Raw genomic sequence first — 25,094 nt, forward strand, 5'->3', positions numbered from 1 at the left:
CAACATCGTGAACATGACATACAGAAAAAGTATCTAGAATACACGCCAACGTTTTTTATTCCACGTGATGATCATGCCATCTGCTACAATATGTATGTAGGCTGCTGTGAAGGCCTACATGGAATACAGTTGCAAATGAGTTCGGTTTGGGTGACATCTGCTGTCACAAATCAGAATTGGTTTCGCTGGTCAGGATGCAGAAATTATAGGCCCACTGAGTTTTCTCCTTTTCTGGTTGACATTATAATTAAACATTATTCATTCTAATAGCTTTATTCTTTCAAATTACTGTATTTCAAAACATGATCCTCAATCTGGGGTTAATTTGGAAGGTCAAAGTCATGTATGAAGAGCATTGAATTGCCTCTGATCAATTTATGAAATACATTCTTGGCATACACAGTACCAGTCAAAAGTTTGGACACACCTACTCATTCAAGGGGTTTTCTTTATTTGTACTATTTTCTACATTGTAGAATAATAGTGAAGCCATCAAAACTATGAAATAACACATATGGAATCATGTAGTAACCAAAAAAGTGTTATACAAAATACATATATTATATTTGAGATTCTTCAAAGTAGCCACCCTTTACTTGAGAGTGTACAAAGCTGTCATCAAGGCAAAGGGTGGCTACTTTGAAGAATATAAAATATATTTCTATTTTTTTTAAACACTTTTTTGGTTACTACATGATTCCATATGTGTTACTTCATAGTTGTGATGTCTTGCTAGTATTCTACAAAGTAGAAAATAGTCAAAATAAAGAAAAATCCTTGAATGAGTAGGTGTGTCTGAACTTTTGACTGGTATATAAAAAAAAGCAATACTGGAACAAAACATTCAAACATGAACTGTACAGAGATTATCATTGAAGAACATCGTCAACTGGTCTTCGTTCTTGTCATGGAAGTGCAGGGATACAGAATCCTTTATAGTGTTTTTTCCATGGATGTTGATAGCCATAATGTTCACAGTTTATTCCAGTTACACATCCCATGGAGGTGTGTGGTAAATGGTGAGACAGCAATCCATACCTGCTGAGAAACTTGGATCTCAACAAAGAAATTCTAGCAAAGCCTAAAAGTGGCCTCTTCTCATTTGTCCCTTTCCCGAAAACCTGCGTCACGGATGTGTACGAGAAGAGTTTAAGACTTTGTCCACCAAAAAGTATATACAATATTTTTGCCAACAAAGACAGGGACTATATTGAAGTGATTATTGAAAAATGAATGAACAGAAAAACATTATTTGTGTAATGGAGTAGGGAATGTGTGTGTAGCTCTAAGCTCTCGCCTTCCTCTCCTACAAACTAATTTTTCTCATTTTCATCATCCAGTTGCTCCTCAGTCCGGTCAGCACTGTCCAGCTTCCATGATTCCCTCCTTCTCGTGACCTTCGACCTCCACCTCTGCGTAGTTGGAGTGGAATCGCTGCTTCCTGAACTTCATGGAGGGCCAGTAGCTGTTGCGTCGCTATTGAAATAAGATCAAACAGGTCATTGTTTTGAAAAGGTTAAAGAGAATGGGAGTAGAAGTCTACATCTAGCAGGACACAGACTGACAGAGCTGGTTGAATGTGAGCCCTGATAGTGTTACTAACCTGTAGGATGTAGAGTGGTGAGGCAGCAGAAGGATGAGAGTTGATGTAAAGAGCCAGCAGTGTCAGAGCCAGCAGTAGCACCAATGCAGCTACTACACCTACTATAACTCCTGTGTGAGCTGACTCGTCGTGTTGTCTCGGAGGGCCTGTCTTCATGTCTAACCAGGAAAGAAAGACAATGTACAATCAAAATCCTGTAACATAGCTCCATACACACTATTCAAAGGGAATCAAGATCCACCCACCTTTACCATTGTATAGAATCACACGTTTGGTGTTATCTGCAGGAAGATCAAATTTAGGATCAGTTTGAATATTGAACAGTTAGGACTCAAACTGCTGCCATTGTTATTTTCCTGAACTCCATTTCTGTGCAATTTCTTTGCATGTTCTAAGAACACTCAGATTACTGTAGGCACTGGCTAAAAACAGACACTGAGAGCTAGAGCATTACTATGGCATCATTGTTCTTGCTCTGTTTAACACTGCTGGAGGCACAGTTGAACTCTGATACTCCGATATAAACCCTCCCAGGCACACTCATTTACACACTTGACTTACTCTCCGTGGCAGGGCCTTCTGGTAGGGGCCCCAGGGGTGTGGTGACCTCAGAGTCTGAGGGAACTGAAGGGTCAATAGAGCTGTCTGGTCCCCCCTTGGAATAATCCTCACAGGTGACATCTTTGGCCTGTCCATATAATGGATGAGAATTGTGGTTTTAACAGAGGAAGCTGAGAATGTGATTTACATTTGATGTACAGTACATGTAAAGTATGTGAACGTTCATTGACATTGTCCAATTCTACCTCTTCTGAACAGGCGTAGTCCAGCCACTCCTGCCTGTGTCTGTCCATTCCGTCTGAGCACCTGAAACAGACACAGATTTCAAACACAAAGAAACAAGGACTTCTTTATTCAGATAGGGATCTACACTCCTCTCCTGCTCACCTCTGGAGGACGTTGCACCAGGTACAGCCAGAGGTTAGGTTGGACGAGAGGCAGAGTTCACAGCTGTCATGCTGCAGACAGGCTGGACAGAGGGAGGAAGAGACAGAGACCTGGGTTTTGATTCTGCAGCGACATGATTGGCATTGGCATTAACATTATACTAAGCTGTGCCTGTGACTGGTTATTGAGGATGAAATGTCTGAGAGGACTGTATGAGGGATAGAGATTAGCTACTTACTAGGCAATGCAGTGAACTCAAAGGCAGAGTTGTTGGTGATCTTAGTTGTGTCGATGTCCACCCGATGGTACTCGTAGAGCCGACGTTGGGCATCTATGTGAGAGATATCATTTCAGATCATTTTAGCAAAAGTCTTTGACATCAAAGACTTGCCAACCTGGATGTGGGTTAGGGAACCCTTGCTTCTAACCTGAGGATTGAGGGGAAGGCAGGTTCACCATGAATGCATCTGACAACCCTGCCTTCACTTGGTGCTCAGCAGAACTTATCACCTCCACTGGCAAAGGTATCTGAAAGAGCGAGAGAGACAGGTAGAGAAGAATTGACAGAGTGTGCCTGGCGTTTAGATGAAATACATTCAAATCAGAGACGTGTTGTACAAGGTTCATAAGTGTGCATGTTGTAAGTCTCTCTCACATCTCTGTAGCTGAAGGTGATGGTCCCTGTGAGGTGCAGGGCAGCCTGGAAGGTGTATGCCCCCTCTGCCTCCCTCCCATGGAGTCTCACCCGCTCCCACTGCACCACAAACACCTCACCTGGGGTCAGTAAAGGACAGGTCACACCGAGGTCAACCAAGGGTCAAAAGTCAAATAACAAGCGCTGTCTGAATGTTACTCTATGGCTTACCATTGTCCAGGTACTGCACAGTAGACTCCTTGGAGAAGCTGGGGTCAAAGTTGGCCATGAGGGGAGCGATGTACTGTGTTGCTGTCAGCATGCGGTGTGTGACCGCTCCCATGAAAATAAACCCTGAAGAAGGTCAGAGGTCAGGGTTCTATGGAGATGCATGCCAAGTGGCAACTGGTAGTTACAATAGTTCACTCCTTCTATGCTTAACGTAAGTAACAAGCAGGAAGTAGAAAGGAAGAAATGTGATAAGTGGCTCCATCTGAGTTTGAACAACTTGCCATGTGTCGAAAGAATAATGAAATGTACCTCCTGTTGCTATGGTAATCTGCCTCAAATAATGTCCGTAGAAAGGGAAGTCAAATGAGAGGGCAACCTTCTGGAATAGGAGGAAGAGAGAGAGGGAGGGAAATTAAATGTGCATGAGCGTACGTGTGTGTGTGTGTGTGTGTGTGTGTGTGTGTGTGTGTGTGTGTGTGTGTGTGTGTGTATCTAAGTGTGTAACTCACCGCAGCCTGTCTGTGTGTATTGGACAAAATGCCATGCATTCTGACTTGGCCATGTCCTAGGTCGTTTAGATCTACCCAGAGTTCATCTGTGCGCGGGTCATCGGGGCCAAAACTACGCCATGAGTAATACCTACCAGCGTCCTCCTGTTATAGAAACAGTAGAGGTGAGTGCAAGAGGGGAAGTTGCGGGATGAGATGGGAGAGATAGAATAATGGTGTGAGGGGGCGTGGAGATGAAATGTTATCATGAACAACAGGGTTAACAGTGAAAGCAACATTTGAATGCAAGCCCACATAAACAAACAAACACACATTCTAAATAGAGTTCCAGTCTCCAGTTTATTACATAGTAGTATCAAAAGAGAGGGATACTAAATATGAAGAATGCAGGGTGCATACTAAATAAGTTATGCGGATACGCTTTTATAAACCTTAGGATATCCTTGAATGTCTTGGACTGTACATTTTAGCAGCAAGGTTGAACTGATTCACTGCAATTTGATTTGATCTACATTGTTCAACTCTTTTCAATATACCCTTTGCAGTCTAATGCGTTTCAACATTGATTTGTTTTATATAAGGCCAGCAGGGAGCAGTATTCTACCACCACAACTGGAACAAGTGAATCTCGCATTGACATACTGTACGTACACATGTTGTCCACACTAGTGAGTTGTTGGACAACTTCCGCAACGCCACTCACCACTAAGTGTGTCATGTTGTCTGGTAGGGTGTCGATGGTCAGTCCTCCTCCCAGTACTTCCCTGGCCACCCTGGCATCACCCAGCCACGGTTCTCTGGGGATCCTGTGTGATGGCCTCTCATCATGCTGCTGTCCATTCACATGATACCGCATCGCTGTCCAAAACACAGCGAGTCAGTGACACAGATCAAGTCAGTGTCAATCCGAAGGTGCATGTCGGAACCCACTCGGTCACATTATAAACAAATCAAGCATCTGCTTTAGGCAGAGTTGGGCAAGCTACTTCAAATTACTTCTCACGGGTGGAAGTTAAGCTCCACTAAAGCTAGCCATAAGAAAAATATAGTTGACTTAACTAAAGTTACTTTGAAAAAGTAGTTCACTACATCAAAACTACTAAATTATCATATCTAAATCTGAAATGTCATGGACTACAAATTGGAAGAACAGAACACTCTGGAGTCAGATGTTAACAGAATGTATAATTTAGCCCATTAAACACAAATCAGTTTAAAGTGGGAATTAGGCAGGTCTTATGCTGAAAAAGAAAGGAAATTCTTGCCTACATCACCCATATTTTCTTTTTGCAAAAAAACTTCAGTAGGTAGCTACACCCATGGCAAAACAAAAGTAATTCTCTTCTGAAAACACTACCAAGATTAGAATTTTGCTAAACTATCACAAAGCTAATGCAAAATGTAGTTAAATTACTAGTTGAACTACATGTAGTTCACTACTCCCCAACCCTGGCTTTTGGTTACTGAATAATCCTGAACTGAGTGTGTATTACTCAATGCAATGGTTTGGATATTGTGGGCTGAATGTGAACATAGCATTAACATATCTCTGGCCATGAGGGAATGCTGGCATGCATTTCAACTTTTGAACTCCTTTTTTCCTACAACTGCACCTGCACGCACCCATGCATGCACCCGCGCACACACACACACACACACACACACACACACACACACACACACACACACACACACACACACACACACACACACACACACACACAAGACGTGTGTTGGCTGGACCACAGTCTAATCACAATACAACAAACTAGAAAGGCCTTGAGGATTTCTTGTTTGTCTGCCGCTTTGCTTTTCTCTCCTCCTCCTCCTCTCCTTGTCTTGCATATCCCACGGACTGCAATGTTCTGTCTCTTGGATCCAAAGTTGTGAGCAGTTCCCAAAGCTACTTACAACACAGCATATGTTCCACAACATTCTGCTAAAACATTATCCAAACAAATAACTCAATGTGGATTTGAAATCATCTGGGATTAGGAGGGACCAATCTCTGAGGACCTCCGTGGTTATCAGATAACACATGTGGGGACATCACTCTGCTTGAGGCCACAATGCATCTGGTTATTCTGCTTCTCAGGCCGGAGCCATATAGATATTTTGTGTTTGGAAATGACAGAAGTTACCGATTCAACAAGAATGCATATACGATTTCATCCGTTTTCAATTGTCCATGTGTGGCCGTAGCCTCATTCAGGTTTTGATTGCACGTTGTGATGTAGAGCTCCCCACTGGACATTTTGTTTAGTTGCGTCTGGTTGGTTTTCTTTTAAAGTACTTTGAGTAGGGGGCTGAAAGCAGAAAGTGTTGTGTTCGGTTTGGGACATTTCTCAGTGCAGTCTGGTCATGATCTGTTGCTGTCATTTTTGTTATTTGTTTGTTTATCGCATGGCAATTGCTTGTGAGTTATTGAGATGGTTAGTTGCCAGTTCATCTATCTATGTCAGGAGGTGTTTTACATGAGTGGTGCTGGAGATGTTGTCTATGTGTGGTGCTGGAGATGTCTATGCTAGCTAGATTCCATTGTTAGTTCTGCTGGCCTGTCGCCATCCAGTGTCATACAGATGCTGGCTAGCATTGGTTACAACATCCAAGCCTTCTCGTTTATGTCAGCAGTGTTGTGTTTTATGTGCACAGAACATTGTCCATGCGTTAGATTTTTTTCATGTGTCCGTTTCTGTATAGAATACAGTTGCGAGATAAAGTTGTACATCAAGCTTTATTTTCAAAACTTGACTGCTGACACGCACATTTTTGAGGGATTGTATTAATTGCACAAATGATCAAAATACTAAAATATACAGTTGAAGTCCGAAGTTTACATACACCTTAGCCAAACTCAGTTTTTCACAATTCCTGACGTTTAATCCTAAAAAGAATTACCTGTCTTAGGTCAGTTAGGATCACCACTTTATTTTAAGAATGTGAAATGTCAGAATAATAGTAGAGAGAATGATTTATTTCAGCTTTTATTGCTTTCATCACATTCCCAGTGGGTCAGAAGTTTACATGCACTCAATTAGTATTTGGTAGCATTGCCTTTAAATGGTTTAACTTGGGTCAAACATTTCAGGAAGCCTTCTACAAGCTTCCCACTATAAGTTGGGTGAATTCTGGCCCATTCCCCCTAACAGAGCTGGTGTAACTGAGTCAGGTTAGTAGGCCTCCTTGCTCGCACACACTTTTTCAATTCTGCCCACAAATGTTCTATAGAATTGAGGTCAGGGAATTGTGATAGCCACTCCAATACCTTGACTTTGTTGTCCTTGAGCCATTTTTACACAACTTTGGAAGTATGCTTGGGGTCATTGTCCATTTGGAAGACCCATTTGTGACCAAGCTTTAACTTCCTGGCTGATGTCTTGAGATGTTGCTTCAATATATCCAAAACAATTTCCTCCCTCATGATGCCATCTATTTTGTGAAGTGCACCAGTCCCTCCTGCAGCAAAGCACCACCACAACACAATGCTGCCACCCCCCGTCCTTCACGGTTGGGATGGTGTTCTTCAGCTTGCAAGCCTCCCCCTTTTCCTCCAAACATAACGATGGTCATTATGGCCTAACAGTCGCATCTATAGCTCTGACTATGAATTTGAGAGTGGTTACATTTCTCTAGGCCCATCCCTCAGCCTTCAGAAAATAAAACATAAGGTTAGGTCAACTTTGAATATTAACTATTTAAATTTTTTGTTATCTGCATTGGACTAGTTTGTGTATTATCATCAAATCAAATCAAATCCAGTTGTATTGGTCACATACACGTGATTAGCAGATGTTAAAGCGGGTGTAGCGAAATGCTTGTGCTTCTAGCTCAGACAGTGCAGTAATATCTAGCAAGTAATATCTAACAAATTACACAACATATACCCAATACACACAACTCTAAGTAGGAATGAATTAAGACTATATACATATGGACAAGCAGTGTCAGAGCGGAACGGACTAAGATACCGTAGAATAGTACAGAAAACAGTATGAGATGAGTAATGCCAGATATGTAAACATTAAGTGACTAAGATACCGTCGAATAGTTTAGAATACAGTATATACATATGAGATGAGTAATGCCAGATATGTAAACATTATTAAGTGACTAGTGTTACATTCCTTAAAGTGGCCAGTGATTTCTAGTCTATGCCTATAGGCAGCAGCCTCTAATGTGCTAGTGATGGCTGTTTAACAGTCTGATGGCCTTGAGATAGAAGCTGTTTTTCAATCTCTCGGTCCAAGCTTTGTTGCACCTGTACTGACCTCGCCTTCTGGATGATAGCGGGGTGAACAGGCAGTGGCTCAGGTGGTTGATGTTCTTGATGATCTTTTCGGCCTTACTGTGCCATCGGGTGCTGTAGGTGTCCTGGAGGCCAGGTAGATTGCCCCAGGTAATGCAATGGGCAGACCTCACTACCCTCTGGAGAGCCTTACGGTTGTGGGCGTAGCAGTTGCCATACCAGGCGGTGATACAGCTCGACAGGATGCTTTCAGCTGTGCATGTGTAAAAGTTTGTGAGCGTTTTAGGTGACAAGACCATTTCTTTAGCCTCCTGAGGTTGAAGAGGCTCTGTTGTGCCTTCATCACCACACTGTTTGTTTGGGTGGTCCATTTAAGTTTGTCAGTGATGTGTACACCAAGGAACTTGAAGCTTTCCACCTTCTCCAACTGCGGTCCTGTCGGTGTAGATAGGGGGGATGCACCCTCTGCTGTTTCCTGAAGTCCATGATCATCTCCTTTGTTTTGTTGAAGTTGAGTGAGAGGTTGTTTTCCAGGCACCACATTCACAGAGCCCTCACCTCCTCCCTGTAGGCTGTCTCGTCATCGTTGGTAATCAAGTCTACTACTGTTGTGTTGTCTGCAAACTTGATGATTGAGTTGGAGGCGTGCCTGGCCATGCAGCCATGTGTGAACGGGGACTACAGGAGGGGGCTGAGCATGAACCCTTGTGGGACCCCAGTGTTGAGGATCAGACCCAGGGCCTCAAGCTTAATGATGAGTTTGGAGGGTACTATGGTGTTGAATGCTGAGTATAGTCAATGAACAGCATTCTTACATAGGTATTCCTCTTGTCCAAATGGGATAGGGCAGTGTGCAGAGTGATGGCGATTGCATCGTCTGTGGATCTACTGGAGCTGTAAGCAAATTGAAGTTGGTCTAGGGTGGCAGGTACAGGGCGATAGTCATTAAATTCAGTTACCTTTGCCTTCTTGGGTACAGGAACAATGGTGGCCATCTTGAAGCATGTGGGGATAGCAGACTGGGTTAGGGAGATATTGAATATACCCATAAACACACCAGCCAACGTTGACAATCTCACTTATTGTCAACGTCATTACATGATGAGTTTTTAACTGATGAACTTGCTTTCCTGATTCAGACAGCTTCAATGTTGCGCAACTTTTAGGAATTTTTCGTCCGACTCTGAAAGAGGGGGTGTGTTCATGACGTCACATTTACTGTATGAACGTTACCGCACGTGTTGCTTTTTTTCAAACGGAGTGTCTCTTCTAACCCTAAATTTGGGAACCTTCCTGTACTGTATACATTTACTGTTTTGTCTCTTGCTTTCAGTAGACGAAATGACGTTTTCGAATATCGGTAGGCATATGGCAAAGAGATTCCATCTGTGAATCTCACTCTTCCCGGTGGAATCACCATAAACATGCCGTGGTCAGCACGGCTGCTGCAAATTCTCTCTGAAAATAACTGTTGTTGAGCAGATCAAACTGACTTGGGTAACAGGCAGGTAGTAACACAGTCTGCAGTCTGGTCACGTTTGAATTTTCCTACTAGATCAGCGAGAGAAAGAGATGTTTGTTGTAATCGTATACCGTGTGTGATAGAACTCCAACTCAGAACATGGCCATTTTTGGTACCCGATTTTGTTGTTGCACCGACTGGGTGGAATCAACCCTGGCTGGCACAAACAGGTGTTCATTTCATATAAACTGCCCATTTCTGAGTCAAATCACTTCATTCATTTAAACTGTTCAGAACGTTTAGGTATAGTTAACCCTAAGTGAATAAATCTGGTGCTTGACAAACACTAGCAGTTTGTGTCCGTGTGGCTTGTCTGACAAATCTGAAAAGAAGCCTATGTTTAGTATATAAATAGAACGCTAAACCAAACACTGAAATAACCTACAAGTGGAATGTGTGTTGGCAATGATCTGATTCTATGGTAGCCACAAGTGTTTGTGTGGGTGGGTAGGAGACATAAAGTAGGTGTTGGTGATATAACCTATCGGTTAAGTTGGCATACCTCACACTAAAATTAGTAGACTGGGGGGAAAAACACAGGCCAGCTGCTCAAACCATGAAAGTGCATTCATTCACAACACCTCAAAATGTGGTTCTAAGTGATCACTTCACCAGCGATTAGTGATATTCTATCCAAAGCCCTCATCAAACCACGGCCACAGGATGAGTATTACTGGCACCACCCATATTTGTCATATATTTGTCATTTTGTCTGATATTTGCACGCACTCCGAATACGATATTTCTTCTTGATGTGCCATCTTTTGTTTCATTACAGCATCAATGAAACATGACTGCTGAATATGGAGATGGGCGTTGGAAAACAGACTGCATAAAATACAAGGTGGTCATTGTTATAAGGTGCCTCTTATGGTATGTAAAACATAGCAACAGCAATGCATTGCCACAATATGTATAGCTTTATTCTATCTGTGATGGTCTGCATTGCAATGAGTGGTCATGTTTTGGAAGGGAGGGGTGTGGAGGGAGCAGGGCTGTAGTTGGCCAGCTCTGATCAGTTCAGTGGTCTAGAGTAAAACTCTCAAGGCCATCGGTACTTAAATCACTGGCTTATCACCAAGCCAACAAGAGGAGCCTGCCTGTCTAGAGGATTCTGATAAGAGGGCAGGAGGTGGGGGAAGAGGTCTCACTTCGGCTTGTCACCAAAAGCACTCACAAACTTCTACAGATGCACAATCGAGAGCATCCTGTCGGGCTGTATCACCGCCTGGTACGGCAACTGCTCCGCCCACAACCGTATGGCTCTCCAGAGGGTGGTGAGGTCTGCAACGCATCACCGGGGGCAAACTGCCTGCCCTCCAGGACACCTACACCACCCGATGTCACAGGAAGACCATAAAGATCATCAAGGACAACAACCACCCGAGTCACTGCCTATTCACCCCGTTATCATCCAGAAGGCGAGGTCAGTACAGGTGCATCAAAGCAGGGACCGAGAGACTGAAAAACAGCTTCTATCTCAAGGCCATCAGACTGTTAAACAGCCACCACTAACATACTGACTCAACTCCAGCCACTTTAATAATGGAAATTGATGTAAAAAATGTATCACTAGCCACTTTAAACTATGCCACTTTGTTTAAATACCCTAAATTACTCATCTCATATGTATATACTGTACTCGATACCATCTACTGCATCTTGCCTATGCCGTTCTGTACCATCACTCATTCATATATCTTTATGTACACATTCTTTATCCCTTTACACTTGTGTGTATAAGGTAGTAGTTGTGGAATTGTTAGGTTAGATTACTCGTTGGTTATTACTGCATTGTCGGAACTAGAAGCACAAGCATTTCGCTACACTCGCATTAACATCTGCTAACCATGTGTATGTGACAAATATAATTTGATTTGATTTAAAGGACTGTTTGTGGTAAAGAGTCACTCTTCCATCCAGACTGTTTTGCATGTGTTCCGTCCTGCTAGTAGGATGATTGCTGAGAGAAGGGAGTGAAGAGGGTTTAAGTGCAGCTAAGTTTCATCTAATGCCCCTCATCTCAAATAGACTCAGGCGATCAGGGGTTTATCACTCCATCCTATTTGTAAATCGTAAATGTCTTATTTTGTCGACATTATCATTTGAGATTCTTACATGGTATGCTTTTATTGGCTCTAGCCGAGGTCTATTTCAAAGGAAATGTTCAGTCATATATATTTTTTATACCACTAAAACATAATGACCACTATCTTGCAAGCATGTACTACACTGTCCAACTGGATGCAATTGTGCTAAAGGCTCTTATATCCCATAACTGATATAGATCCTATAAATCACTGTAAGTTAAATTCCTATGCATTCTTATAGCCTGGTCCCAGATCTGTTTGTGCTTCTGCCTACTCCATTGTCAAGACAAACATATGTTTGGCATGACAATTCCAAAAGGTGTACACTCATTTAGCAGACACTCTTATCCAGCGGCGCTTACAGGAGCAATTCGGGTCTATGTGCCTTGCTCGTGGGCACATCGGCAGATTTTCCAGGTAGTCAGCTCGGGTATTCGAACCAGCGACCTTTCAGTAACTCCCAACACTCTTAACAGGCAGGCTACCTACTGCCTGCTTGGCAAGCGAGCAGAAACAAACAGACTAGCACCAAGGCTAGTAATTATACGGCATAACTCTACAGAGAACAGTTAAATACTTCAAGAGGCGAGATAAGGAGTATATAGAGGGCTGTGAAGGAAATAGAGGGGACTTAAGGGCAATTTAAGGGCAATTAAAATGCTAAAAGAGTGTGAGAGGCCTGTGATAGTGGGTAGTGTCACAAGGGAGATTTGGTCCTAGATTGTTTTGTATCCTTGCTCTTCTTTTTGAGGAAAAGTACCAGGACCGTCTCTGCAAAAGAAAATATCAAAAGTCCAATTGGATCTTTAGTGTCACGTTTTCCCCATAGACGTATGCGTATGCCAGCACTGCAGCATGTTTCTGGGGAAATGAGGTGTGGTATGGTTGGTGATGTAAAACATATAGGACCATTCTATTTCTATGGCTACAACATCCAATTCTCTTGTGAACCCAGTTCCAACACAGTTCTACAATCCAGGGTCATCTCCCCAGATGGGAGAGAGAGAGAGAGAACATACAGAGCCAGTTGAAGAATCAGGCACATGTGACTATAGTGTTCTAGAATGTCTGTTTTTAAAACCAGCAGGCGGGGGTAATAAATCATGTGTTGCAGTGGCTCCTAAACTTTTTCACTCTGGCCCCCCTTCCATCATTGGCGAACATTCTGTTGAGTGATCATGTGATATCTGAGTTAATTTTGTACTTTTTTATTTATTTAACTAGGCAAGTCAGTTAAGAACAAATTCTTATTTACAAAAGGCCTCCTGCGGGGATGGGGGCTGGGATTAAAAATAAATGAAATTAAAATATAGGACAAAACACACATCACGGCAAGAGTGAGTGCCTCAAACATTACAACAAAATCAATGCGCAAAAAAATCGACCATTTTTTTTTGTTGCTAAAATGGGCTAGTTGATCTGGACATTTCAAACAAGTTATAAATATCTTTCTAACGTCTGCGATGACTGACATGACAAGACGAAAACTGTAGATGCACTACCCAATTTGGTGCCTTCTACTATTACAAGTTTTAAAGGTATGTTGAAAGCCCAACTGACTCCCCCCCCCCCCCCCCCGACCTCTCGACCCCACAGTCTGGGAACCACTGTTGTATTAGAATGCCTGATGACAGAGGAGAAATAGGATATGACAAGTGAGAATACCATTATAACATAAACACCTCCTCTGTTATAATGTAAGGCTCACACTGAGTGCTTAAACACAGGCAACTGTCACTTAGTCACAGACCTCAGGCTTTCCTTTCATTTGATTTTAATTGTCTAAAACAGAGGTCAGGTCTGCAGAAAAACTATATCACACCCTCTCTCAACATGGTCAAGTTAAAACTACAACTCATAGGCCGATAGACAGTCAAACAGTCTTCTGGCCTGAGCACTAAAATAACCCTGATGCTAAGAAACCACTCAGCACATATTTCCAGGCCGGTTTCTGTGAGTGGTCAGTCAGACCGGGGGTGAGAGGGCACACCCTGTCCTGCATGGGAGCAGCTGCCAGGGCTGGCCCAGGATCAGCCGGATGCCACACTAATTCCACAGATCAACTCAATGTGGCGGATGGTATGAATATGACTGCCTTCTTTTTTTATTTTTGCACTGACTCTATGCACACTCACTGAACTCTACACACTCACTGAACTCTACACACATGCACTTAATTTGCTCACACATATATAACACGCACACTGACACTCTGTTATCATATATCCTGATGCCTGGTCACCTTACTCCTATACATATCTGCCTCTATCACTCTTGTATCCCTGCAGATTGTAAATATGATATAGACACTGACTCTGTATAGCATACTTACTTTGCAGTGTTCTTGTTTCTATTTCCTGTGTGTTTTTGTTCTACTTTATTTTATAGCACTACATTGATATTGGTTACTGCATTAGGAAATAGCTTCCAAGAAAGGCATTTCACTGTACTTGTGCACGTGACAATAAAAGCTTGAAACTACAAAACCCACAGCAAGTGATCATTGATACCTGAATTAAAAAGTGAACTTTTGACCTAATATGGCAAAAATCTCTTCAGCCATTCTTATGGATTATTGAAATGTACGTTGATTATTAGGCTTTGTGACCAGGTCATGGCATTGCCTGCAATTTTATACCTAATTTCATGCAATTCAAATGTGATAACTAATGCCCATGAGGCGCAGACAAAAAGTATCAGTTTTACACTTTGTGTATTCTATTATTCTAACTCTCAACATTAAGTTGAGACCCAACTGAGTTCCTAAAAATATATATATATATATATATATATATATATATATTTGGTCTGCAGGCCTAGAAAAAGGGCCTGCAGGCCAACAGTTGCCCATCCCTGCTTTACACTGACACATACTGCATGCACACACACTCACTCACTACAGCTGCAGTGGTAATTGTAGGATCAGAACCACAAGAGGAACAACCACCATCCAGAATGCCAACAGAAAGTGACTGTGAAGAGTCTGGAAAACTTGCATCAAGCAAATTGTCCTCACGTTATAACTTGAACACATTACTCATATCAGTCAAATAAGATTTGGTGGGTGGCATAATACCCGAAAACCTATATATGATAAAGCCTATAAGGTAGCAGGTGTTATGCTGAAACAAGAGATTTTACATTTTGAAAAAACACCAAGATCTCTTCTATGAAAACAAGAGAGCAGTGATGACCTCATACTTCCTTTGTTATGGTGAAACCCAATCTCTCAGTGGATGAGGTAAAGGAATTAATTCTGGTTTTCATTGTACGATAAGACAAAGCCCATAACGAACTAAGTCAGGCATCTCAATGAAGATCAGTGCTGAACCATGTCTTATTCCCCAATGCCAACATCACACCTCATCATCCAGAAAATCACTTTCTTTAACTCTGCCAAAGAATCGTTAAAGGGCAATTCTACCACTTTTCAACCACATTTTCATTATTTCCAGCACAATATTTCTACATACGTGAAAATGGAGCATTTCTATGCTTTGTAGAATTTTTTTTAAAAGTTATAATGTTCTAGCCGATGACACCGTTACATTTAAAACACTTAAGAAACAGTGATTTTCAAACACTATGAGATGCACAGTGACATGGGGAGCAATAAAATACCCCCCCTTCTGACTACAAACAAGGTTTTTGAAAATCACTGTTTTAATTTGTTTCTTTTAATCCTACTCTGTGATGTCACAGATAACCATTATTTTAGGACGTTTCTTCTTCTTCTCTTTTTGACCACAGATCATAGAAACGTGACGTGAACACGTATGTAGACACTGGTATGGTGCTGGAGATAATGAATAGGATCTTTGTCTCCCTCCCTGCTCCTCTATCCCTACTTCACGGATCCTTCTGTTCTCTTGAAACTTGCCAGGAGTGTCTTTATCGATGTCACAATGACCCTTGCTGTTGCAGATCAAAATCTCCACGACAGTGAAATCACATCTGTGGATGTCAGCCACACAGATATTTAGTATATCCAGATTTATCCATTCCATTTTTTTCTGTTCAGGCTTGGCCCCAGTATGGCTGGACCAGACACAAGTCATTTGTTAAGTGAAATTCTCAACAGGACAAAGAACAGAGAGCCAAGCTCTGAGGTCAGCAGCCTCACAATTCATTTTCATCCCTCAAACTGTGTTTTCATAATCTGGTTAAGATGCTGCAGAAAGCTCTCGAGGGGTATCTCCACTTGATCCTATTTCAAACAGCTTCTTTTTTTTACACTGCATGTAAAAAATAAAATAATCTAATTTTATGCCTTGTAAGATAAACACAAAAAGCAATTCATTTAGCTCAGCGAAGAGCAGTTGTTGTTTTGAAGGTGGTAGATAGTATCAGGGAAGAGCTGTTGTTGTTTTGAAGGTGGTAGATAGTATCAGGGAAGAGCTGTTGTTGTTTTGAAGGTGGTAGATAGTATCAGGGAAGAGCTGTTGTTGTTTTGAAGGTGGTAGATAGTATCAGGGAAGAGCAGTTGTTGTTTTGAAAGTGGTAGATAGTATCAGGGAAGAGCTGTTGTTGTTTTGAAGGTGGTAGATAGTATCAGGGAAGAGCAGTTGTTGTTTTGAAAGTGGTAGATAGTATCAGGGATGAGCTGTTGTTGTTTTGAAGGTGGTAGATAGTATCAGGGAAGAGCTGTTGTTGTTTTGAAGCTGGTAGATAGTATCAGGGAAGAGCTGTTGTTGTTTTGAAGGTGGTAGATAGTATCAGGGCAGGAGAATGGGATGCATCTGCCTTTCCTCAAGGGATTTTGGAGCAAAACAAAGGTCACGAGAGGAAGACAGTCAGCAAAGAGTACTAGTGAAATCAAATAGGAATTGGGAGCAGTGATTTGGCTAGTAAGGGTCACAGGATTTATTGAAAAGTGAGGAGATCATAGAAAGAGGAGTGCAGTGGTGGGACAGTGGTGGAGACAAATCTAATTACTCAATCTCTGATGTAAGGCTTTACATGGCTAGGAGGAGAAACACATCGCGATGCAACCCCCTCCATCTGTCCACCAGCATTCCTGTCACACCCCAAGCACACAGAAATGCATACACTTTCAATACACATACATACAAACACACATGTAATATGTCATTGTTGCACTGTATCGGTGTCTATAGTTTTGTTCGATGTTGTGTCTGAAACTTTTCCCCCTTGCTGCTGTTGGACCAGGTGTCTTTTGAAAAAAATAGATTTTATCTCAGTGAGAAAGACCTGGATAAATAAAGGATTTTTAAAAAACACACACGATTCATCAAGCTACCACCTTTTTTGCCTACATTCCAAAACAGTTTCTCTCTCTCCTTTCCCACCCTGGACCGCCTGACTTTTAGGCTAGCAGAGTGGCAGGGAGAAATACGTCCAAATCTAATGTTAGGCAGAAGCTGTTTTGTGGGTTGTTATTCTGAGTCATTTGCACGTTTCTGGACCATGGTGTTTTTTTATGGTCACACTTTCATTGCAAACTAGGAACTAACTTTTCTGCACAAACAAAGAGTATAAGGGTACGCCCGTTTCCAAACACAATCATGAACCTGTACCATTTCCCTTATATAAGTCAATTAGTGAAAAACAGTGTCTTCAAAGACACGTAGGTTATTGAAGCCATGAAATACAAAATAAAAAAGAATGCCATAACGCTTACAGCTTTTCTTTCATGTTAAATACAACAGTTGCTATTATTCCATGTGATCATAAGTTGTTGAGACATCTTAGGATGGACGTGGGAGAGCCATGGAGGGGAAAGAGAGATGGACAGATGTAAATGGCATATGTTATGTAAATAAAAGAGGATTCAGGAATTTAAAAAAGGGAGAGAAGCGCCTGGATGAGGTGGTATTTTGTACGGCAAGAAAGTGCAACACCCGAGCGACCTGAAGAGAGGCTGTGTGAAGCAATGGGGGCTGCTGATGGGAGGACGGCTCATAGTAATGGCTGGAACGTAGCGAATGGAATGGCATCAAACATGGAAACCATGTGTTTGATGTATTTGATACCATTCCACTAACTCTGCTCTAGCCACTACCACAAGCCCATCCTCCCCAATTTAGGTGCCACCAACTTCCAGTGGCATGAAGAGAGTGATGCCTGGGGGAAATGAGGAGAGAAGGAGGGAGGAGACAACAGGTGAAAAAAGGTGAGGAAGTACATTGAGACAAGAGAATCAGGATGGAAAACACAGGAGAGGTAGGGGAGAAAGAAAAGCTTACCTGTTTGTTGCTGAGCCCAAACTCTCCCCAACTCTGCCTGGGAGAGAAAGATGAGCAGCAGCACACTGAGACACATGTTGTTCAGCAACAACAAAAACACACAGCTCTCTCTTCACTCTCTCTTCCTTCTTCTCCCTCTCTTCTCTTTCAGCCACAGAGTTTATCCTGGTCCCAGTCACCCTGTAGCTCCCTCTCCTCTCCCTCCCTCGCGTGCTCTCTCCACTTACACACTCTCTCTCCCTCTACGGCACCCTCTCAATGCTGTTCTTCTGTTGCCATGGCGATGACAACGACAGAGGGATGATCAGGCGTAGCAGCTGAGGAGATGAAAGTGTTCTCTCTCTCCCTGCGTGTCCTGCCTCTCTCATGTTCTCATCCTCTTTGCTTTGATGTGCCCCACTCTCTGTCTCTCTCCTTCCATATTTGGACTTGGATTCTAGTGAAATCGTCTGGAATCACAGTGGGGCCCTCTCTCTTATCTCTGAGGGAACTCAATAGTAGATGCCATGCCATCTCCTTGCCTTGGACAGTGATATAGTGCCTCTGTGTTCAGACATGGCTGCTGCCGAGAATTAAATGAATGCAGTAAAAACAGTACAATCTCTTCCCGGAATCTGTCTATTGACCTTCTGGTTATAAACTGCAGTGAAGAACAAGCGGTTAACAGTGCTTCTAACCGTACAGCCACCATACCAGACAATTACCACAATGACATATACAGGTACTTTCCAGAAGCACTTTAGTTTTGGTTTTCCATGCTCACTGCTATGAACCTTTATCTGGTCAATACAAAACAAACATATTGTCTGAGTACTTAGCATACGTTCTGTGGGTCATATGAAAAAGGGACACGTCTGGTTTTGTTTGGCTATGGTTTAATTTCCAGGCACATGCGACAGCAGCTCTGCCTGTTATACTACTCAAATCAAATCAAATCCAATTTTATTCAAATAAGCTTTCCTTTACACACATTGTGTGTCTCCACCATCACTCCTGCTTCTCTCTCAGCTGTTCTACAATCAGTTCCACTTTGAAAAATCAGGCTAGAGAACGCTGGTGAGGAAATGACAGTTGAGACTTTTCAAGATTCACTGCTGGAAAATGTAGCCTACATACTAGGGCTAGGGACATATTTAGTAGGGCATGATACTCGGAATGTCATTGAACATTGGAATGTTACAATAGAGCTGACTGTTCTCTTGCACAATGAAAAGATACATCTCGGTTTTACTGTACACACATTTCTACGAGCATGTTCTGAATAAGCTCCCACAATTTCATTTGCTTACACTGGTCTCTACTGGTCATCTGGGGAATTACAGCAGAAATAGAGGGAGAGACTTGAATTGTAAGTGACTCACATTATGCTGCGGGTCATTCAGCCTTTTCCACGAGTCAGTCAGATTCAAAGAGGTCAATAACATGTTGGATCTGGATGTAAAAATACAAACCTCCGAAGAATGTTCTGCTGTTCCAGTGTCATTCACATCAACCCAAACTATTTCTCATATTCAGCTCCTCTCCTGTATTACAAACACCCACTCAGTTCTGTACTCTTTCCCCCTCATTTAACACAGCTCTCTCTCTCTCCATCTTCCTCATTCACTCTTTTTTTAGTAGCCCTCTCCCTGTCACCCTGTCTTTCTCTCCATTTTTCTGTTCCTCTTTCATGTGTCTGTACATCTGATCCTCCTGTGTTATGCAGACGGCTGGGTAAATATTGGCTCTGTGTTCTGGATGTGGTGTGTGTGTGTGTGTGTGTTTCTGAAAGTAATCAGATTACACTACAAAATGTGGGTAATCCAAAAATTACATTACTGATTACAATTTTGTACAGGTAACTAGTAACTAACAGATTACATTTAGAAAGTAATCTACCCAACCCTGCACACACACACACACACAAACACACACACACACACACATACACACACACACACACACAGTAATCAGATTACTTTACAAAATGTAGGTAATCCAAAAGTTACATTACTGATTACAATTTTTGAAAGGTAACTAGTAACTAACAGATTACATTTAGAAAGCAACCTACCCAGCCCTGCACACACACACACACACACACACACACACAGTGTTCTAAGGCACTGCATCTCTGTGCTGGAGGTGTCACTACAGACCCTGGTTCGATTCCAGGCTGTATCACAAGCGGCCATGATTGGGAGTCCCGTAGGGCTGCGCACAATTGACCCTTTTGGAAAGGTAACTAGTAACTAATTAAATTTAGAAAGTAACCTACCCAACCCTGCACACACACACACAGTGGTCTGAGGCACTGCTTCTCAGTGCTAGAGGCATCACTACAGACCCTGGTCCGAATCCGGCTGTATCACAATTGGTCGTGATTGGGAGTCCCGTAGGGTGGCGCACAATTGACCCAGCGTCGTCCGGGTTAGGGTTTGGCCGAGGTAGGCTGTCCTTGTAAATAAGAATTTGTTCTTAACTGACTTGCCTAGTTAAATAAAGGTTAAATAAAAAGAAAAGAAAACATACACTTTATAGTTACAGGGTGTGGAGCAATGTTGTAGTAGCTCTAACCTATTTAACACTTAGAACATTGACTAGAATACCTCTAGTGACAGGGCTTTCTATCAGGGGGTATAGCTCAGTGGTAGAGCATTTGACTGCAGATCAAGAGGTCCCCGGTTCAAATCCGGGTGCCCCCTCATTTTCTTTGATACATATCAATCACAGGTCTAATAGTTATTATCAATGGTGGGTTGGTGAATAGTAAATGGTCTCTAACTGGGTAGGTAAGGCCATCATAAACATGGGCCCGATTCAGACCCGAGTTAATGGAGCTTAATTCCCTTTTTATGCAGTTTTCTCTCTAGGTGTATTCTGACCTAGAATTTAAGCTTGAGATTAGCATGCTATTCACCTGCTATTTGTTTTGGGTGGAGATCAAATAAATGAAGGTGTGGTGGAAATGTGTCTATAGATAATCCGGACTCTGACCTTGACTTAATTCCCTAATAATTCCACCGTCTTTGCGCAGAAGGAAACAATGAATAAGGTCTAGAGAACCTAGCGGTTCCAAGTGGAAAAAGGCATCTACTGTATTTTTCCTGGTAGAAATACAGTAACACCATTCTTCATGCACTGTAATTTACAACTTGATAAGAGCTGTTAATAAGAGCTAGGTAAATGAGTAATCCGTTTGGATAAGGGAATTGTAAATATAAACAACACTTCTTTTAGATATATTTGACCTTGTTATCGCGAGACAAATGTTGAACCAGTCATATGGCTGCAAACTGGAGCATATCAACATATCAACTTCCCCACAGTGACGTTTCTGAAATGCTGTGCCATTATGCAGAACTTAAATTGTACAGCATTGTATTGAAACTTGCTGTGGAGATTGTTATAATGGATGAGCCATGATTAAAATACAGTATATACATTTAAAGTGGGTAAAACAGTATGCAGTAGTATGAAGTACTTAAGTCAAAAATACTTTCAAGTACTACTTAAGTCGTTTTTTTGGCGTATCTGTATGTATATTTTTGACTACTTTTACTTTTACTTCTCTACATTCCTAAAGAAAAATATGTACTTTTAACTCCATACATTTTCCCTGACACCCAAAAGTAATCGTAACATTTTGAATGCTTAGCAGGACAGAAAATTAGGCCTACCACTGTTCTGTCATCAGGAAACTTGATGATTGAGATGGAGATGTGCGCTGCCACACAGTCATGAGTGAACACAGGGTTGTTGGGTAGGTTACTTTCTAAATGTAATCCATTACAGTTACTAGTCACCTGTCCAAAATTGTAGTCAGTAACGTACGTTTTGGATTACCCAAACTCTGTAACGTAATCTGATAACTTTCAGTTACTTTTGTATTACTTTCCCTTTGCCCCCACCCCCATCAAAGTTGCCCATCCCTGTCATAGACAAACAGAATATGGGGATGTTGAAGCCTAGACATAGACAGATCTATAAACAAACATGCACATATGGTCAGTTTTAACCAGTTTACAGTTTAAATGTATGTCTATCTCTATTCCTTTTCCATTAGAAATATATATTGTAAGACTGATTGATTAATTTCATTTATTAGACATGTTTAAAATACATACATAAGAGTGGTCCAGCTGGATATGCCTCCACCTACAATTTAAGAAAATCATCAAGGATACCAGAGTTAATCTCGAAAGTTTACTTCTACTGTGGTGCTTTTTTAGTAGTACCACAACCTGTCCAGTAGATGGGAGCATTTTCTTCTCACCCACATAATGTAGTCTTACGGCTCACTTATGAGACATGCTACTATTTAGCCATTTTGAGTGAGAAAACTTGATATGGACCATGGATGTTTTATGAATTTCAAGTTCTTTGGAAGACTATTCCAAATCATGTCAGAAACCCAACCATTCCAAAAGGGTTCTTTCCCCATACCGCTCTTAAATCTGAAAGGATCAATGTTGGTTCTCAGGGGTGGAAAAAAGTGCTCAATTGTCATCCTAGAGTAAAAGTAAAGATACCTTAATAGAAAATGAATCAAGTAAAAGTGAAAGTCACCCAGTAAAATACTACTTGAGTAAAAGTAAAAGTTATTATATTATTATAATTTATTATATTAAGCAAACCACATGGTGCCATTTTTACACTTCAACACTCAGACATCATTACAAATTAAGCATAAGTGTGTGAATTGTGCTTCAACATGTAACGAGTACTTTTGGGTGTCAGGGAAAATGTATGGAGTAAAAAGTACATCATTTTCTTTAGGAATGTAGTGAAGTAAAAGTAAAAGTAGTAAAACAGTAAAGTAAAGTACAGATACCCCAAAAAACGACTTAAGTAGTACTTAAGTACTTTACACCACTGCCCCTTCTAGTGGAATAGTTATGGTTATCCCTGACCAAGTTGAGGTAGTTACATAAGTATTTGGGGACCACACAGTGGACAATCTTAAATACAAGACACAATTTTAAAAAACAATAGCAATGGGAGCTCATAGTATCAGCTGGTAGTCTAAAACATGTTACCTGATCATAACTGTTACTGTAAAAGGGTTAGGTTTATTACTGTCAGACATTGTTGCCATCATACTATCAGGCCTATATTTATTGTACATGGTATAACCCATAGGATTATCCTTCACTTAGGAGAAACTAGCTGTTAAAATGGTATTCCTTAAAATCCCTTGTTGAGGAAGTGTAGCAGACATGCCTGATGGAAGGTCATTCATTGTATTGTCAGAGTCATTCTCTAGTCATTTACACGTTTCTAGAAGAAAAAGACGTTTCGACAGCCTGATGAAGACAGCTTGGCTGTCGAAACGTTGGGTATTACATTTTTTGCATCTGAGCTCCTAGAGTGTGCGGCTCTCCTTTATTTTCAAATGTACACGTTTCTATCACCACCAGATTTACTTTTGAAATTCGGAGGAATGCAATCTCCTTGTTGTAATGCAAATAAACCTCAATGTCATTTCAAGTGGCTGGGATGTAATAAGGCCTGCAGAGCTGTTTTTTGTTGTTGCATTGTCTTCCCAAAAGGCCTTTTCGCACATTTTTAGTTTCCAAAGTCACGGTTTTAACAACATTCTGCACCCTTAATTGTCTCATCATCAATTCCTGCCCTATACACACCATGAAACTTAAACTGGTCGAAACGTGTCACGTGAGTGGTTATTGTTGTTGTTTTATGGCAAATGCACGAATGAAATGCACGACAGAACTAGAGTTTTACTATCTGAGGTTTACCACTGTGACCAAACCCATATTTTTATCTAATGTGTTTAGGGTGCATGCATTATTCATAAAAAAATATATATCATTGGGCATGCATGAGAGCCGACTGATGTTGTTACTGACAAAAAGATACAAAGAAACACTAACATTCGTTTCTCCCTTGATAGCATATATAAAATACAGTGTACTGTACAGTACTGAAAGCACCCAAGAGACACATGTATTTGTCTCCTCCTAGTGTGCGCTCTCCTAACAGACGAACACGTCTTGAAAAACATCGTTAACCCGCGAAATACATGTTTTTTTTGCCGAAAATAAAAACTACCGCATAAATCAATGTTTTTCTAATATATGAAGATAGTCCTTAGGATAATTAGCTTTTATTTTGCTACTAAAGTACAGTGGGGGTATAGCTCAGTGGTAGAGCATTTGACTGCAGATCAAGAGGTCTCCGGTTCAAATCCGGATGCCCCCTATTTTGACCCGCTAATGCGCGAGCTGTGGAGGGGCTGATGTTATCAAGACTAGTAAATAAAGTGTAGGGCAGCTGTTAACTGTTCGGAATATAAACCTTCAATTGCTGATTGACTGACAACCGTGGTACCATATACCACAGGTATGAGAAAACATTTATTTTTACTCCTCTGATTACGTTGGTAACCAGCTAATATAAGGCACCTTGGGGGTTTGTGATACATGGCCAGTATACCACGGCTAAAAGGGCTGTGTCCAGACACTCCGCGTTGCGTAAGAACAGCCCTTAGCCGTGGTATATTGGCCAGCCAATCGGCATTCAGGGCTCGAACCACCCAGTTTATAACAGACCATTTACAACTGGTATGACAAAACATTTATTTATACTTCTCTAATTACGTTAGTAACCCGTTTACAATAGCAATAAGGCACCTCGGCAACCCCACGAAAAGTACATAGAAATGTGAGTTATATTAAAATCTGGTCCCAATTCCAAAATCACTTTAGCCTTAAACAAGCAAGCAGTTTCTCTCTATTAACATCTAATCAGACATAATACAGAACATTAATCTGCCTTCCTTGGCAAATACAAAATCTGCATGGGAGCAAGACATGGGTGTTCCATATATATATATATATATCTATATGGAACAGAAATACAACAACATGTAAAGTGTTGGTCCCATTTTTTCATGAGCTGAAATAAAAGATCCCAGAAATGTTCCATATGCACAAAAAGCTTATTTCTCTCAAATGTGTTGTTCACAAATTTGTTTACATCCATGTTAGTGAGCATTTCTCCTTCTCCAAGATAACCCATCCACCTGACAGGTGTGGCATGTCAAGAAGCTGATTAAAACAGATTGATTAGTATACAGGTGCACCTTGTGCTGAGGACAATAAAA

General features: G+C 41.4%; 1 protein-coding gene and 2 non-coding genes across 5 annotated transcripts; 2 read left to right on the forward strand and 1 right to left on the reverse strand.

Annotated features, from left to right (window-relative positions):
• Window positions 1-40: 40 nt before the first annotated feature.
• On the reverse strand, window positions 41-18,313 carry LOC109892227 (plexin domain-containing protein 1). Of its 3 annotated transcripts, none has more exons than XM_020484666.2 (14): window positions 17,990-18,313; window positions 4,629-4,783; window positions 3,926-4,069; window positions 3,726-3,795; window positions 3,417-3,539; window positions 3,207-3,325; window positions 2,980-3,079; window positions 2,790-2,882; window positions 2,552-2,633; window positions 2,410-2,470; window positions 2,165-2,291; window positions 1,849-1,884; window positions 1,604-1,761; window positions 41-1,476 (listed from the first exon to the last, which is right to left on the reverse strand). In XM_020484666.2, exons 1-14 carry the CDS (start codon window positions 18,063-18,065, stop codon window positions 1,357-1,359), a joined length of 1,464 nt encoding a protein of 487 aa, XP_020340255.1. In that variant the 5' UTR covers window positions 18,066-18,313; the 3' UTR covers window positions 41-1,356. The 3 variants fall into 3 exon arrangements, with proteins under 3 accessions (XP_020340255.1, XP_031683134.1, XP_031683133.1); XM_031827274.1 differs by lacking the exon at window positions 17,990-18,313 and adding an exon at window positions 9,131-9,845 and having other exon boundaries at window positions 734-1,476; window positions 1,855-1,884; XM_031827273.1 differs by lacking the exon at window positions 17,990-18,313 and adding an exon at window positions 9,131-9,842 and having other exon boundaries at window positions 734-1,476.
• Window positions 18,314-20,601: 2,288 nt separating this feature from the next.
• Window positions 20,602-20,673, forward strand: trnac-gca (transfer RNA cysteine (anticodon GCA)). Its single transcript has one exon. It is a non-coding gene; the product is annotated as a tRNA-Cys (tRNA).
• Window positions 20,674-24,118: 3,445 nt separating this feature from the next.
• trnac-gca (transfer RNA cysteine (anticodon GCA)) lies at window positions 24,119-24,190 on the forward strand. Its single transcript has one exon. It is a non-coding gene; the product is annotated as a tRNA-Cys (tRNA).
• The last annotated feature ends 904 nt before the right edge of the window (window positions 24,191-25,094 follow it).

The sequence above is a fragment of the Oncorhynchus kisutch genome, linkage group LG6 (genome assembly GCF_002021735.2).
Source record: "Oncorhynchus kisutch isolate 150728-3 linkage group LG6, Okis_V2, whole genome shotgun sequence".
Lineage (NCBI taxonomy): Eukaryota > Metazoa > Chordata > Actinopteri > Salmoniformes > Salmonidae > Oncorhynchus > Oncorhynchus kisutch.

What these genes read in the sequence shown, in the direction of transcription:
- LOC109892227 (XM_031827273.1), bottom strand. Translation starts at nt 9,266, where the DNA reads ATGACGTTGACAATAAGTGAGATTGTCAACGTTGGCTGGTGTGTTTAT. An exon ending in TGGTGCAACGTCCTCCAGAG is followed by an intron (nt 2,471 to 2,551) that starts GTGAGCAGGAGA and finishes TGTCTGTTTCAG; the next exon opens with GTGCTCAGACGGAATGGACA. An exon ending in GATTCTATACAATGGTAAAG is followed by an intron (nt 1,762 to 1,848) that starts GTGGGTGGATCT and finishes TTTCCTGGTTAG; the next exon opens with ACATGAAGACAGGCCCTCCG.